Source organism: Oncorhynchus mykiss, chromosome 1 (assembly GCF_013265735.2).
Source record: "Oncorhynchus mykiss isolate Arlee chromosome 1, USDA_OmykA_1.1, whole genome shotgun sequence".
NCBI lineage: Eukaryota > Metazoa > Chordata > Actinopteri > Salmoniformes > Salmonidae > Oncorhynchus > Oncorhynchus mykiss.
In genome coordinates this window covers 93,240,968-93,258,467 of record NC_048565.1, presented here as the reverse complement: position 1 = coordinate 93,258,467, position 17,500 = coordinate 93,240,968, and the positions used below count along the sequence as shown (strand labels likewise).

General features: G+C 47.6%; 1 protein-coding gene across 1 annotated transcript in view; it reads left to right on the top strand.

Moving 5' to 3' along the window:
• Positions 1-17,500, top strand: part of LOC110513667 (dedicator of cytokinesis protein 1) — a 527,949-nt gene that overhangs the window by 451,886 nt on the left and 58,563 nt on the right. Inside the window, exons 38-40 of the mRNA XM_036990103.1 lie at positions 8,201-8,287; positions 10,798-10,974; positions 12,373-12,456. Of these exons, the coding sequence (XP_036845998.1) occupies positions 8,201-8,287; positions 10,798-10,974; positions 12,373-12,456 (348 nt within the window). The remainder of the gene's footprint in view (positions 1-8,200; positions 8,288-10,797; positions 10,975-12,372; positions 12,457-17,500) is intronic.

Genomic DNA, 17,500 nt, shown 5'->3' with positions numbered 1-17,500 from the left:
TCTGTTCTCAGTGACAGAACACTCACCAGAACGTTTAGAGGTGATAAATATACATTGACATGTTGACGTTAACGATATGTCAACCCTGTCTGTGGGACATGGAGCTAATATCAGCCTTCTTAATCTTGTTTAGTAGCCCATCATGCAGTCTTAGTCGTGAGTCGTGATGCATCATTATAAACAGGGTTATAAACACATCGTGGCTCATCAACTTTCTTAACCTTCAGTATCAGACACAAACGTGAGCATCTTAACAGGGGCATGCTGGTCTTTCTTCTGATACACTGAGAGAACAAAACAATAGAACGGGATTTGAAAGAAGCCGGAGGGAAATTCACTTTTATTTTAATTATTTTTAACTTCCTGTGGTTTTCTTCTCAATCAAATCCAATCAAATGTATTTATATAGCCCTTCTTACATAAGCTGATATCTCAAAGTGCTGTACAGAAACCCAGCCTAAAACCCCAAACATGAAGCAATGCAGGTGTAGAAGCACGGTGGCTAGGAAAAACTCCCTAGAAAGGCCAGAACTCTAGGAAGAAACCTAGAGAGGAACAAGGCTATGAGCGGTGGGCCAGTCCTCTTCTGGCTGTGCCGGGTTGAGATTATAAACCTAGAGAGGAACCAGGCTCTGAGGGGTGGCCAGTCCTCTTCTGGCTGTGCCGGGTGGAGATTATAAACCTAGAGAGGAACCAGGCTCTGAGGGGTGGCCAGTCCTCTTCTGGCTGTGCCGGGTGGAGATTATAAACCTAGAGAGGAACCAGGCTCTGAGGGGTGGCCAGTCCTCTTCTGGCTGTGCCAGGTGGAGATTAGAAACCTAGAGAGGAACCAGGCTATGAGGGGTGGCCAGTCCTCTTCTGGTTGTGCCAGGTGGAGATTAGAAACCTAGAGAGGAACCAGGCTATGAGCGGTGGCCAGTCCTCTTCTCGCTGTGCAGGGTGGAGATTAGAAACCTAGAGAGGAACCAGGCTCTGAGGGGTGGCCAGTCCTCTTCTGGCTGTGCCGGGTGGAGATTAGAAACCTAGAGAGGAACCAGGCTCTGAGTGGTGGCCAGTCCTCTTCTGGCTGTGCCGGGTGGAGATTAGAAACCTAGAGAGGAACCAGGCTATGAGGGGTGGGCAGTCTGGTTCTATGACCTTTAACCTAACAACATGTTCTAGTCCTCCTCCACTACACCAGCAGTCTGGTTCTCTGACCTTTAACCTAACAACATGTTGTAGTCCTCCTCCACTACACCAGCAGTCTGGTTCTCTGACCTTTAACCTAACAACATGTTGTAGTCCTCCTCCACTACACCAGCAGTCTGGTTCTCTGACCTTTAACCTAACAACATGTTGTAGTCCTCCTCCACTACACCAGCAGTCTGGTTCTCTGACCTTTAACCTAACAACATGTTGTAGTCCTCCTCCACTACACCAGCAGTCTGGTTCTCTGACCTTTAACCTAACAACATGTTGTAGTCCTCCTCCACTACACCAGCAGTCTGGTTCTCTCTGACCTTTAACCCAACAACATGTTGTAGTCCTCCTCCACTACACCAGCAGTCTGGTTCTCTGACCTTTAACCTAACAACATGTTGTAGTCCTCCTCCACTACACCAGCAGTCTGGTTCTCTGAACTTTAACCTAACAACATGTTGTAGTCCTCCTCCACTACACCAGCAGTCTGGTTCTCTGACCTTTAACCTAACAACATGTTGTAGTCCTCCTCCACTACACCAGCAGTCTGGTTCTCTCTGACCTTTAACCTAACAACATGTTGTAGTCCTCCACTACACCAGCAGTCTGGTTCTCTGACCTTTAACCTAACAACATGTTGTAGTCCTCCTCCACTACACCAGCAGTCTGGTTCTCTCTGACCTTTAACCTAACAACATGTTGTAGTCATCCTCCTCTACACCAGCAGTCTGGTTCTCTGACCTTTAACCCAACAACATGTTGTAGTCCTCCTCCACTACACCAGCAGTCTGGTTCTCTGACCTTTAACCTAACAACATGTTGTAGTCCTCCTCCACTACACCAGCAGTCTGGTTCTCTGACCTTTAACCCAACAACATGTTGTAGTCCTCCTCCACTACACCAGCAGTCTGGTTCTCTGACCTTTAACCTAACAACATGTTGTAGTCCTCCTCCACTACACCAGCAGTCTGGTTCTCTGACCTTTAACCTAACAACATGTTGTAGTCCTCCTCCACTACACCAGCAGTCTGGTTCTCTGACCTTTAACCTAACAACATGTTGTAGTCCTCCTCCACTACACCAGCAGTCTGGTTCTCTGACCTTTAACCTAACAACATGTTGTAGTCCTCCTCCACTACTCCAGCAGTCTGGTTCTCTGACCTTTAACCTAACAACATGTTGTAGTCCTCCTCCACTACACCAGCAGTCTGGTTCTCTGACCTTTAACCTAACAACATGTTGTAGTCCTCCTCCACTACACCAGCAGTCTGGTTCTCTGACCTTTAACCTAACAACATGTTGTAGTCCTCCTCCACTACACCAGCAGTCTGGTTCTCTCTGACCTTTAACCTAACAACATGTTGTAGTCCTCCTCCACTACTCCAGCAGTCTGGTTCTCTGACCTTTAACCTAACAACATGTTGTAGTCCTCCTCCACTACACCAGCAGTCTGGTTCTCTCTGACCTTTAACCTAACAACATGTTGTAGTCCTCCTCCACTACACCAGCAGTCTGGTTCTCTGACCTTTAACCTAACAACATGTTGTAGTCCTCCTCCACTACACCAGCAGTCTGGTTCTCTGACCTTTAACCTAACAACATGTTGTAGTCCTCCTCCACTACACCAGCAGTCTGGTTCTCTGACCTTTAACCTAACAACATGTTGTAGTCCTCCTCCACTACACCAGCAGTCTGGTTCTCTGACCTTTAACCTAACAACATGTTGTAGTCCTCCTCCACTACACCAGCAGTCTGGTTCTCTGACCTTTAACCTAACAACATGTTGTAGTCCTCCTCCACTACACCAGCAGTCTGGTTCTCTGACCTTTAACCTAACAACATGTTGTAGTCCTCCTCCACTACACCAGCAGTCTGGTTCTCTGACCTTTAACCTAACAACATGTTGTAGTCCTCCTCCACTACACCAGCAGTCTGGTTCTCTGACCTTTAACCTAACAACATGTTGTAGTCCTCCTCCACTACACCAGCAGTCTGGTTCTCTGACCTTTAACCTAACAACATGTTGTAGTCCTCCTCCACTACACCAGCAGTCTGGTTCTCTGACCTTTAACCTAACAACATGTTGTAGTCCTCCTCCACTACACCAGCAGTCTGGTTCTCTGACCTTTAACCTAACAACATGTTGTAGTCCTCCTCCACTACACCAGCAGTCTGGTTCTCTGACCTTTAACCTAACAACATGTTGTAGTCCTCCTCCACTACACCAGCAGTCTGGTTCTCTGACCTTTAACCTAACAACATGTTGTAGTCCTCCTCCACTACACCAGCAGTCTGGTTCTCTCTGACCTTTAACCTAACAACATGTTGTAGTCCTCCTCCACTACACCAGCAGTCTGGTTCTCTGACCTTTAACCTAACAACATGTTGTAGTCCTCCTCCACTACACCAGCAGTCTGGTTCTCTGACCTTTAACCTAACAACATGTTGTAGTCCTCCTCCACTACACCAGCAGTCTGGTTCTCTGACCTTTAACCTAACAACATGTTGTAGTCCTCCTCCACTACACCAGCAGTCTGGTTCTCTCTGACCTTTAACCTGTTCTAGTCCCCCTCCTCGACCTTTAACCCAACAAGTCTTTCTGTAAAAAAAGGTACAGGAAAGAACAACATGTTGTAGTCATCCTCCACTACACCAGCAGTCTGGTTCTCTGACCTTTAACCCAACAACATGTTGTAGTCCTCCACTACACCAGCAGTCTGGTTCTCTGACCTTTAACCTAACAACATGTTGTAGTCCTCCTCCACTACACCAGCAGTCTGGTTCTCTGACCTTTAACCTAACAACATGTTGTAGTCCTCCTCCACTACACCAGCAGTCTGGTTCTCTCTGACCTTTAACCTAACAACATGTTGTAGTCCTCCTCCACTACACCAGCAGTCTGGTTCTCTGACCTTTAACCTAACAACATGTTGTAGTCCTCCTCCACTACACCAGCAGTCTGGTTCTCTGACCTTTAACCTAACAACATGTTGTAGTCCTCCTCCACTACACCAGCAGTCTGGTTCTCTGACCTTTAACCTAACAACATGTTGTAGTCCTCCTCCACTACACCAGCAGTCTGGTTCTCTGACCTTTAACCTAACAACATGTTGTAGTCCTCCTCCACTACACCAGCAGTCTGGTTCTCTGACCTTTAACCTAACAACATGTTGTAGTCCTCCTCCACTACACCAGCAGTCTGGTTCTCTGACCTTTAACCTAACAACATGTTGTAGTCCTCCTCCACTACACCAGCAGTCTGGTTCTATGACCTTTAACCTAACAACATGTTGTAGTCGTCCTCCTCTACACCAGCAGTCTGGTTCTCTCTGACCTTTAACCTAACAACATGTTGTAGTCCTCCTCCACTACACCAGCAGTCTGGTTCTCTGACCTTTAACCTAACAACATGTTGTAGTCCTCCTCCACTACACCAGCAGTCTGGTTCTCTGACCTTTAACCCAACAACATGTTGTAGTCCTCCACTACACCAGCAGTCTGGTTCTCTGACCTTTAACCTAACAACATGTTGTAGTCCTCCTCCACTACACCAGCAGTCTGGTTCTCTCTGACCTTTAACCTAACAACATGTTGTAGTCCTCCTCCACTACACCAGCAGTCTGGTTCTCTGACCTTTAACCTAACAACATGTTGTAGTCCTCCTCCACTACACCAGCAGTCTGGTTCTCTGACCTTTAACCTAACAACATGTTGTAGTCCTCCTCCACTACACCAGCAGTCTGGTTCTCTGACCTTTAACCTAACAACATGTTGTAGTCCTCCTCCACTACACCAGCAGTCTGGTTCTCTGACCTTTAACCTAACAACATGTTGTAGTCCTCCTCCACTACACCAGCAGTCTGGTTCTCTGACCTTTAACCTAACAACATGTTGTAGTCCTCCTCCACTACACCAGCAGTCTGGTTCTCTCTGACCTTTAACCTAACAACATGTTGTAGTCCTCCTCCACTACACCAGCAGTCTGGTTCTCTGACCTTTAACCTAACAACATGTTGTAGTCCTCCTCCACTACACCAGCAGTCTGGTTCTCTGACCTTTAACCTAACAACATGTTGTAGTCCTCCTCCACTACACCAGCAGTCTGGTTCTCTGACCTTTAACCCAACAACATGTTGTAGTCCTCCTCCACTACACCAGCAGTCTGGTTCTCTGACCTTTAACCCAACAACATGTTGTAGTCCTCCTCCACTACACCAGCAGTCTGGTTCTCTGACCTTTAACCTAACAACATGTTATAGTCCTCCTCCACTACACCAGCAGTCTGGTTCTCTCTGACCTTTAACCTAACAACATGTTGTAGTCCTCCTCCACTACACCAGCAGTCTGGTTCTCTGACCTTTAACCTAACAACATGTTGTAGTCCTCCTCCACTACACCAGCAGTCTGGTTCTCTCTGACCTTTAACCTAACAACATGTTGTAGTCCTCCTCCACTACACCAGCAGTCTGGTTCTCTGACCTTTAACCTAACAACATGTTGTAGTCCTCCTCCACTACACCAGCAGTCTGGTTCTCTCTGACCTTTAACCTAACAACATGTTGTAGTCCTCCTCCACTACACCAGCAGTCTGGTTCTCTGACCTTTAACCTAACAACATGTTGTAGTCCTCCTCCACTACACCAGCAGTCTGGTTCTCTCTGACCTTTAACCCAACAACATGTTGTAGTCCTCCTCCACTACACCAGCAGTCTGGTTCTCTGACCTTTAACCTAACAACATGTTGTAGTCCTCCTCCACTACACCAGCAGTCTGGTTCTCTCTGACCTTTAACCTAACAACATGTTGTAGTCCTCCTCCACTACACCAGCAGTCTGGTTCTCTGACCTTTAACCTAACAACATGTTGTAGTCCTCCTCCACTACACCAGCAGTCTGGTTCTCTGACCTTTAACCTAACAACATGTTGTAGTCCTCCTCCACTACACCAGCAGTCTGGTTCTCTGACCTTTAACCCAACAACATGTTGTAGTCCTCCTCCACTACACCAGCAGTCTGGTTCTCTGACCTTTAACCTAACAACATGTTGTAGTCATCCTCCACTACACCAGCAGTCTGGTTCTCTGACCTTTAACCTAACAACATGTTGTAGTCCTCCTCCACTACACCAGCAGTCTGGTTCTCTGACCTTTAACCTAACAACATGTTATAGTCCTCCTCCACTACACCAGCAGTCTGGTTCTCTGACCTTTAACCTAACAACATGTTATAGTCCTCCTCCACTACACCAGCAGTCTGGTTCTCTCTGACCTTTAACCTAACAACATGTTGTAGTCCTCCTCCACTACACCAGCAGTCTGGTTCTCTGACCTTTAACCTAACAACATGTTGTAGTCCTCCTCCACTACACCAGCAGTCTGGTTCTCTCTGACCTTTAACCTAACAACATGTTGTAGTCCTCCTCCACTACACCAGCAGTCTGGTTCTCTCTGACCTTTAACCTAACAACATGTTGTAGTCCTCCTCCACTACACCAGCAGTCTGGTTCTCTGACCTTTAACCTAACAACATGTTGTAGTCATCCTCCACTACACCAGCAGTCTGGTTCTCTGACCTTTAACCTAACAACATGTTGTAGTCCTCCTCCACTACACCAGCAGTCTGGTTCTCTGACCTTTAACCTAACAACATGTTGTAGTCCTCCTCCACTACACCAGCAGTCTGGTTCTCTGACCTTTAACCTAACAACATGTTGTAGTCCTCCTCCACTACACCAGCAGTCTGGTTCTCTCTGACCTTTAACCTAACAACATGTTGTAGTCCTCCTCCACTACACCAGCAGTCTGGTTCTCTGACCTTTAACCTAACAACATGTTGTAGTCATCCTCCACTACACCAGCAGTCTGGTTCTCTGACCTTTAACCTAACAACATGTTGTAGTCCTCCTCCACTACACCAGCAGTCTGGTTCTCTGACCTTTAACCTAACAACATGTTGTAGTCCTCCTCCACTACACCAGCAGTCTGGTTCTCTGACCTTTAACCTAACAACATGTTGTAGTCATCCTCCACTACACCAGCAGTCTGGTTCTCTGACCTTTAACCTAACAACATGTTGTAGTCCTCCTCCACTACACCAGCAGTCTGGTTCTCTGACCTTTAACCCAACAACATGTTGTAGTCCTCCTCCACTACACCAGCAGTCTGGTTCTCTCTGACCTTTAACCCAACAACATGTTGTAGTCCTCCTCCACTACACCAGCAGTCTGGTTCTCTGACCTTTAACCTAACAACATGTTGTAGTCATCCTCCACTACACCAGCAGTCTGGTTCTCTCTGACCTTTAACCTGTTCTAGTCCCCCTCCTCGACCTTTAACCCAACAAGTCTTTCTGTAAAAAAAGGTACAGGAAAGAACAACATGTTTTGTCTCAGTTGTCTCTTCTAGGAGTCGTCCTGTAAACACTGTCTGGGTTATTTCTATTAGTGTGGATGATGTGATGTACTGGAGAATCCCTTTCATTACACACACACACACACACACACAGACACACCACACGCACACACACACGCACACACACACGCACATACCCACACACATACACACACACACACACATACACACACACGCACACACACACCACACACACACACACACACACAGACACACACACACACACACCACACACACACACACACACACCACACACACACACCACACACCACACACACACACACACACACACACACAGACACACCACACACACAGACACACACACACACACACCACACACAGACACACCACACACACACCTACTATTGTGTTTCCAGCCCCAACAGTTGGACTTTAACTCAACAACCATTTCCTCTCTTGTACATTTAACATCAACAGGAAATGTTGGATCTGTAAAGCCATAGCAGGAAAGAACAACCGTTATCTGTCTCTATTCTAAGTGCTCCTGTCTGTCATACTGAAAGCACCGGTCGTTTGTTCATCTCCGTGGAGACAAAAAAACTCTTTACAGCTTCTTCTTCTCTTGTATCGTGTTTTATTGTCTTTTTCCAGAACATGTGGATCGAGCGAACCACTTACACCACGGCCTACAAACTGCCTGGGATCCTGAGATGGTTCGACGTCAGGTCTGTCTCCACGGTGAGTGTGTGTCGACGTCAGGTCTGTCTCCAAGGTGAGTGTGTGTCGACGTCAGGTCTGTCTCCACGGTGAGTGTGTGTCTGTGTCGACGTCAGGTCTGTCTCCACGGTGAGTGTGTGTCAACGTCAGGTCTGTCTCCAAGGTGAGTGTGTGTCTGTGTCGACGTCAGGTCTGTCTCCACGGTGAGTGTGTGTCGACGTCAGGTCTGTCTCCAAGGTGAGTGTGTGTCGACGTCAGGTCTGTCTCCACGGTGAGTGTGTGCCTGTGTCGACGTCAGGTCTGTCTCCAAGGTGAGTGTGTGTCTGTGTCGACGTCAGGTCTGTCTCCAAGGTGAGTGTGTGTCGACGTCAGGTCTGTCTCCAAGGTGAGTGTGTGTCTGTGTCGACGTCAGGTCTGTCTCCAAGGTGAGTATGTGTCTGTGTCGACGTAAGGTCTGTCTCCAAGGTGAGTGTGTGTCGACGTAAGGTCTGTCTCCAAGGTGAGTGTGTGTCGACGTCAGGTCTGTCTCCAAGGTGAGTGTGTGTCGACGTAAGGTCTGTCTCCAAGGTGAGTGTGTGTCGACGTCAGGTCTGTCTCCACGGTGAGTGTGTGCCTGTGTCGACGTCAGGTCTGTCTCCACGGTGAGTGTGTGCCTGTGTCGACGTCAGGTCTGTCTCCAAGGTGAGTGTGTGTCGACGTCAGGTCTGTCTCCAAGGTGAGTGTGTGTCTGTGTCGACGTCAGGTTTGTCTCCAAGGTGAGTGTGTATCAACGTCAAGTCTGTCTCCAAGGTGAGTGTGTGTCGGCGTCAGGTCTGTCTCCATGGTGAGTGTGTGTCGGCATCAGGTCTGTCTCCAAGGTGAGTGTGTGTCTGTGTCAGGTCTGTCTCCAAGGTGAGTGTGTGTCTGTGTCCCACCAGATGAGGCGTGAACAGGGCAGGTCCTGAACCCACGGTTTATAGTCACCAGATGAGCTGTGAACAGGGCAGGTCCTGAACCCACGGTATATAGTCACCCAGATGAGGCGTGAACAGGGCAGGTCCTGAACCCACGGTTTATAGTCACCCAGATGAGGTGTGAACAGGGCAGGTCCTGAACCCACGGTATATAGTCACCCAGATGAGTTGGAAACAGGGCAGGTCCTGAACCCACGGTTTATAGTTACCCAGATGAGGTGTGAACAGGGCAGGTCCTGAACCCACGGTTTATAGTTACCCAGATGAGGTGTGAACAGGGCAGGTCCTGAACCCACAGTATATAGTCACCCAGATGAGTTGGAAACAGGGCAGGTCCTGAACCCACGGTATATAGTCACCCAGATGAGGCGTGAACAGGGCAGGTCCTGAACCCACAGTATATAGTCATCCAGATGAGGTGGGAACAGGGCAGGTCCTGAACCCACAGTATATAGTCACCCAGATGAGGCGTGAACAGGGCAGGTCCTGAACCCACAGTATATAGTCACCCAGATGAGGCGTGAACAGGGCAGGTCCTGAACCCACAGTATATAGTCACCCAGATGAGGCGTGAACAGGGCAGGTCCTGAACCCACAGTATATAGTCACCCAGATGAGTTGGAAACAGGGCAGGTCCTGAACCCACGGTATATAGTCACCCAGATGAGGTGTGAACAGGGCAGGTCCTGAACCCACGGTTTATAGTCACCCAGATGAGGCGTGAACAGGGCAGGTCCTGAACCCACGGTATATAGTCACCCAGATGAGTTGGAAACAGGGCAGGTCCTGAACCCACGGTATATAGTCACCCAGATGAGGCGTGAACAGGGCAGGTCCTGAACCCGCAGTATAAAGTCACCCAGATGAGGTGGAAACAGGGCAGGTCCTGAACCCACGGTATATAGTCACCCAGATGAGGCGTGAACAGGGCAGGTCCTGAACCCACAGTATATAGTCACCCAGATGAGGTGGGAACAGGGCAGGTCCTGAACCCACGGTATATAGTCACCCAGATGAGGTGTGAACAGGGCAGGTCCTGAACCCACGGTTTATAGTCACCCAGATGAGGTGTGAACAGGGCAGGTCCTGAACCCACGGTTTATAGTTACCCAGATGAGGTGTGAACAGGGCAGGTCCTGTACGGTTCAGTGTTACATCGTGACTGACATGTAAAGTCAATGTTCCCACGTCAGCAATCCAGAACGAATAGATTCCATAGTCTCTGTAAATCCTTCCATCTGATGCCGGTCTTAAAGAGGCTAGCCAGGCTCGGGTTTCACCGCAGATTGGAGATTTGTCACCCTGCCAGGCAGTCACACAGATCCTTCTAAATTTAGGTTGGGGGGAAAAAAAATCTATAAACTGTAATTTACTCAAGACAATCCACACATGTTCTGCCGTTGTCGTCACTCGTCTGTCCCAGAGATTCAGACAATCAGAACCCCTCAGGTAGCCCCTCAGGTTCCCTATAATGTCCCTGTAGATTGGTGTTTAAATGTCTCTCACTCACAGATGGACCTCAACCGGAAATCAATCAGAACGTATAACCTTCTTTTACTTCCTGCTTCCTGTGTTCAGGAGGAGATCAGCCCATTGGAGAATGCCATGGAGACGATGCAACTGACCAATGAGAAGATCAGCAACATGGTGCAGCGTCACCTGAACGACTCCAACCTTCCCATCAACCCCCTCTCCATGCTGCTCAACGGCATCGTGGACCCCGCTGTCATGGGCGGTTTCACCAACTACGAGAAGGTAGTGTGTGTGTGTGTGTGTGTGTGTGTGTGTGTGTGTGTGTGTGTGTGTGTGTGTGTGTACCTTACTTAGCTAATACAGCTTTAGTTATTTATTGTGGACCAAACATAACCGTGGTTTGGTTGAACTATCTGACCATAGTGGTTTGGTTGAACTATCTGACCATAGTGGTTTGGTTGAACTATCTGACCATAGTGGTTTGGTTGAACTATCTGACCATAGTGGTTTGGTTGAACTATCTGACCATAGTGGTTTGGTTGAACTATCTGACCATAGTGGTTTGGTTGAACTATCTGACCATAGTGGTTTGGTTGAACTATCTGACCATAGTGGTTTGGTTGAACTATCTGACCATAGTGGTTTGGTTGAACTATCTGACCATAGTGGTTTGGTTGAACTATCTGACCATAGTGGTTTGGTTGAACTATCTGACCATAGTGGTTTGGTTGAACTATCTGACCATAGTGGTTTGGTTGAACTATCTGACCATAGTGGTTTGGTTGAACTATCTGACCATAGTGGTTTGGTTGAACTATCTGACCATAGTGGTTTGGTTGAACTATCTGACCATAGTGGTTTGGTTGAACTATCTGACCATAGTGGTTTGGTTGAACTATCTGACCATAGTGGTTTGGTTGAACTATCTGACCATAGTGGTTTGGTTGAACTATCTGACCATAGTGGTTTGGAACGTCTTCCCCTTGTAGGAAGATACAACCTTCATACAGAAGACAAAAGATTGTTTCTGTAATGAGTTCTGACGTCTCCTCTCCTCTCCTCTCTCTCCCCTCTTCACCCTCTCTCCTCTCCTCCCTCTCCTCTTCTCTCCTCTCCCCTCTCTCTCCACTTGTCTCTCCTCTTCTGTCCTCTCCTCTCTCCATCCTCTCTCCTCTCTCCCCTCTCCCATCTCTCTCCACTCCTCTCTCCTCTTCTCTCCTCTCCTCTCTCCACCCTCTCTCCTCTCCTATCCACTTTCCTCTCTCTCTTCTCTCCCCGCTTCCCTCTCCTCTCTCACCTCTCCTCTCTCCTCTTCTCACCTCTCCTCTATCCTCTTCTCTCCTCTCTCCTCCTCCCCCCTCTCCTCCTCCCCCCTCTCCTCTCTCCTATCCTCTCCTATCCACTTTCCTCTCTCTCTCCTCCTCTCCTATCCACTCCTCTCCTCTCCTCTCTCCTCATCTTCCATCTCCCCTCTCCTCCCCTCCCCTCTCCTCTCCTCTCCCCTTCTCTCTTCTCTCCTCTCCACCCCTCTCTCCTCTCCTCGCCCCTCTCCCCCTCTCGCCCCTCTCCTCTCCTCTCCTCCCCTCTCGCCTCTCTCCTCTCCTCTCGCCTCTCTTCTCTCCCCTCCTCTTCTCTTCCCTCCCCTCTCCTCTTCTCTTCCCTCTCCTCTCCTCTCTCCAGGCATTCTTCACAGAGAAGTATCAGGGGGATCACCCTGAGGACCAGGAGAAACTGGACAAACTGAAAGACCTGATCGCATGGCAGGTTAGACTGACACACACACACACACACACACACACACACACACACTGAAAGACCTCATCACATGGCAGGTTAGACTGACACACACACACTGAAAGACCTCATCGCATGGCAGGTTAGACTGACACACACACACACACACACACACACTGAAAGTTAGACTGACACACACACACACACTGAAAGACCTCATCACATGGCAGGTTAGACTGACACACACACACACACTGAAAGACCTCATCGCATGGCAGGTTAGACTGACACACACACACACTGAAAGACCTCATCACATGGCAGGTTAGACTGACACACACACACACACACACACACTGAAAGACATCATCGCATGGCAGGTTAGACTGACACACACACACACACACCCACACACACACACTGAAAGACCTCATCGCATGGCAGGTTAGACTGACACACACACACTGAAAGACCTCATCGCATGGCAGGTTAGACTGACACACACACACACACACACACACACTGAAAGACCTCATCGCATGGCAGGTTAGACTGACACACACACACACACACACTGAAAGACCTCATCACATGGCAGGTTAGACTGACACACACACTGAAAGACCTCATCGCATGGCAGGTTAGACTGACACACACACACACACACTGAAAGACCTCATCGCATGGCAGGTTAGACTGACACACACACACACACACTGAAAGACCTCATCGCATGGCAGGTTAGACTGACACACACACACACACACACACACACACACACACACACACACACACTGAAAGACCTCATCGCATGGCAGGTTAGACTGACACACACACACACTGAAAGACCTCATCGCATGGCAGGTTAGACTGACACACACACACACACACACACACACACACACACACACTGAAAGACCTCATCGCATGGCAGGTTAGACTGACACACACACACACTGAAAGACCTCATCACATGGCAGGTTAGACTGACACACACACTGAAAGACCTCATCGCATGGCAGGTTAGACTGACACACACACTGAAAGACCTCATCACATGGCAGGTTAGACTGACAAACACACTGAAAGACCTCATCGCATGGCAGGTTAGACTGACACACACACACTGAAAGACCTCATCGCATGGCAGGTTAGACTGACACACACACACTGAAAGACCTCATCGCATGGCAGGTTAGACTGACACACACACACTGAAAGACCTCATCACATGGCAGGTTAGACTGACACACTCACACACACACTGAAAGACCTCATCGCATGGCAGGTTAGACTGACACACACACACACACTGAAAGACCTCATCACATGGCAGGTTAGACTGACACACACACACACACACACTGAAAGACCTCATCGCATGGCAGGTTAGACTGACACACACACACACACTGAAAGACCTCATCACATGGCAGGTTAGACTGACACACACAAACACACTGAAAGACCTCATCACATGGCAGGTTAGACTGACACACACAAACACACACACTCGGGCGGCAGGGTAGCCTAGTGGTTAGAGCGTTGGACTAGTAACCGGAAGGTTGCGAGTTCAAACCCCCGAGCTGACAAGGTACAAATCTGTCGTTCTGCCCCTGAACAGGCAGTTAACCCACTGTTCCCAGGCCGTCATTGAAAATAAGAATTTGTTCTTAACTGACTTGCCTGGTTAAATAAAGGTAAAATAAATAAACACTGAAAGACCTCATCGCATGGCAGGTTAGACTGACTCTACCGTTAAAAACTTCAAGGTCACTTAGAAATGTCCTTGTTTTTGAAAGAAAAGCACATTTTTTGTCCATTAAAATAACATCAAATTGATCAGAAATACAGTGTAGACATTGTTAATGTTGTAAATGACTATTGTAGCTGAATGGAATATCTACATAGACGTACAGAGGCCCATTATCAGCAACCTTCACTCTTGTGTTCCAATGGCAAGGTTGTGTTAGCTAATCCAAGTTTATCATTTTAAAAGGCTAATTGATCATTAGAAAACCATTTTGCAATTATGTTAGCACAGCTGAAAACTGTTGGTCTGATTAAAGAAGCAATAAAACGGGCCTTCTTTAGACTAGTTGAGTATCTGGAGCATCAGCGTCTGTGGGTTCAATTACAGGCTCAAACTGGCCAGAAACAAAGAAATGTCTTCTGAAATTCGTCAATCTCTTCTTGTTCTGAGAAATGAAGGCTATTCCATGCGAGAAATTGCCAAGAAACTGAAGATCTTGTACAACGCTGTGTACTACTCCCTTCACAGAACAGATCAAACTGGCTGAGTTGGAGGCCCCGGTGCACAACTGAACAAGAGGACAAGTACATTAGAGTGTCTAGTTTGAGAAACAGACACCTCACAAGTCCTCAATTGGCAGCTTCATGAAATAGTACCCGCAAAACACCAGTCTCAACGTCAACAGTGAAGAGGCGACTCCGGGATGCTGGCCTTCTAGGCAGAGTTCCTCTGTCCAGTGTCTGTGTTCTTTTGTCCGTCTTAATTACTTCTTGTTATTGGTCGCACTGCTTCCTGACACTAATCGCTTAACCCCGGAAGCCAGCCGCACCAATTTGTCAGAGGTAACACCGTCCAACAGGGGCCCGGCCCGCCACAAGTAGTCGCTAGGCCACGATGAGACAAAGAAATCCCGGCTGGCCCAAACCCTCCCCTAACCCGAACGACGCTGGGCCAATTGTGCGCCGCTCCAAGGGTCTCCCGGTCAGATGCTTACGACCATCCGCCATCCCTGTCCACATTGCACTAACAAAACCAGAACCTACTTGAAGGTAACAGCGCTCACTGTTGCCCCTAGTGGCTGGTTTCCACATCATCTCCCGACATCCCCAGACATGGATATTGTCTTAAAACAATTCCACATATTATCTTAGTAGAAACCCCGGGACCTTAAAGGGTTTGAATTAAGACAGACACTAAGCTGCATCTAGGCAACCAATCAGAATGGTACCAGTGGAGGTTGGTGTCACTTTAAATAGGAGGACAGGTTCATTGTAAATGGCTGCAATGGAATGAATGGAAATGTATCAAACACAGTACAGTGATCCCGTCCTCTGATTCCTCTCTCCACCAGCCCCCACTGATATGTATCTCTATATGGTATAAAGCCTGACTTTCCCTATTGTCTGAACAATAAACTGGGAGGGTGGGGATCACTGTGTATGGGTCATGGCATTTTCTTCTGGCCCTGTGGTCACCACTGTAAAAACACTGCAGCAGAACCATGTCTCTGAATAGGGTATGGGAGAACAGAACACACAGGTTGTCGTGGGTGAAAAGCCTTATCCCGTAGCAGAACCATGTCTCTGAAGAGGGTGAGAACAGGACACACAGGCTATGTCGTGCGTGAAAAGCCGTATCCCCGAGGTTACTCGGGGGAAAAAAAAACAAGTTTAGCTTTGAAAAACAGATTAAAAAAAACATTGTGTCACAGATTGATTCTAACTGAGCCGTATATAAGAATATGATATGTACAGTTGGGCAAAAAAAGTATTTAGTCAGCCACCAATTGTGCAAGTTCTCCCTAGCCAGTCTCCAGATCTCAACCCCATAGAAAATCTTTGGAGGGAGTTGAAAGTCCGTGTTGCCCAGCAACAGCCCCAAAACATCACTGCTCTAGAGGAGACTTACAGAAAATGTTTGACCTCTGTCATTGCCAACAAAGGGTATATAACAAAGTATTGAGATAAACTTTTGTTATTGACCAAATACTTATTTTCCACCATAATTTGATTTTTTTTCCTCATTTTGTCTGTCTTAGTTGAAGTGTACCTATGATGAAAATTACAGGCCTCTCTCATCTTTTTAAGTGGGAGAACTTGCACAATTGGGAGAACTTGCACAATTGGTGGCTGACTAAATACTTTTTTTTGCCCCACTGTCAAAAGTGTGTAAATACTATTTTTGTATTATGTTTTTTTCTATTAGTATACATTTTTATTTAACCTTTATTTAACTAGGCAAGTCAGTTAAGAACAAATTCTTATTTTCAATGACGGCCTAGGAACAGTGGGTTTACTGCCTGTTCAGGGGCAGAACGACAGATTTGTACCTTGTCAGCTTGGGGGTTTGAACTTGCCGCCCCTTCGGAAAAGTATTCAGAACTTTTTCCAGATTTTGTAACATTACAGCCTTAGTCTCAAATGGTTTCAATTTTTTTTTTATCAAATCAATCTACACACAATACTCCATAATGAAATAGCAAAAACAGATTTTTAGAAAGGTTTTCAAATGTATGGTCAGGGAGGTGACCAAGAACCGAATGGTCACTCTGACAGAGCTCTAGAGTTCCTCTGTGGAGATAGGAGAACCTTCCAGAAGGACAACCACCTCTGCAGCCCCCAACAAATCAAGCCTTTATGGTAGAGTGGCCAGACGGAAGCCACTCCTCAGTAAAAGGCACATGACAGCCTGCTTGGAGTTTGCCTAAAGGCACCTAAAAACTCGGACCATGAGAAACAAGATTCTCTGGTCTGATGAAACCAAGATTCAACTCTTTGGCCTGAATGCCAAGCGTCACGTCTGGAGGAAACCTGGCACCATCCCTACGGTGAAGCACGGTGGTGGCAGCATCATGTTGTGGGGATGTTTTTCAGCGGCAGGGAGACTGGTCAGGATTGAGGGAAAATGAACGGAGCAAAGTACAGAGAGATCCTTGATGACAACCTGCTCCAGAGCGCTCAGGACCTCAGACTGGGGCGAAGGTTCACTTTCCAACAGGACAACGGACCTAAGCACACAGCCAAGTCAACGCAGGAGTGGCTTCGAGAGAAGTCTCTGAATGTCCTTGAGTGGCCCAGCCAGAACCCAGACTTGAACCCTATCGAACATCTCTGAAGAGACCTGAAAATAGTTGTGCAGCAACGCTCCCCATCCAACCTGACAGAGCTTGAGAGGATCTGCAGAGAAGAATGGGAGAAGCTCCCCAAATACAGGTGTGCCAAGCTTGTAGCGTCATACCCAAGAAGACTCTAGGCTGTAATCACTACCAAGGGTGATACAGCAAAGTCCTTAGTAAAGGGTCTGAATGATATTTCATTTTTA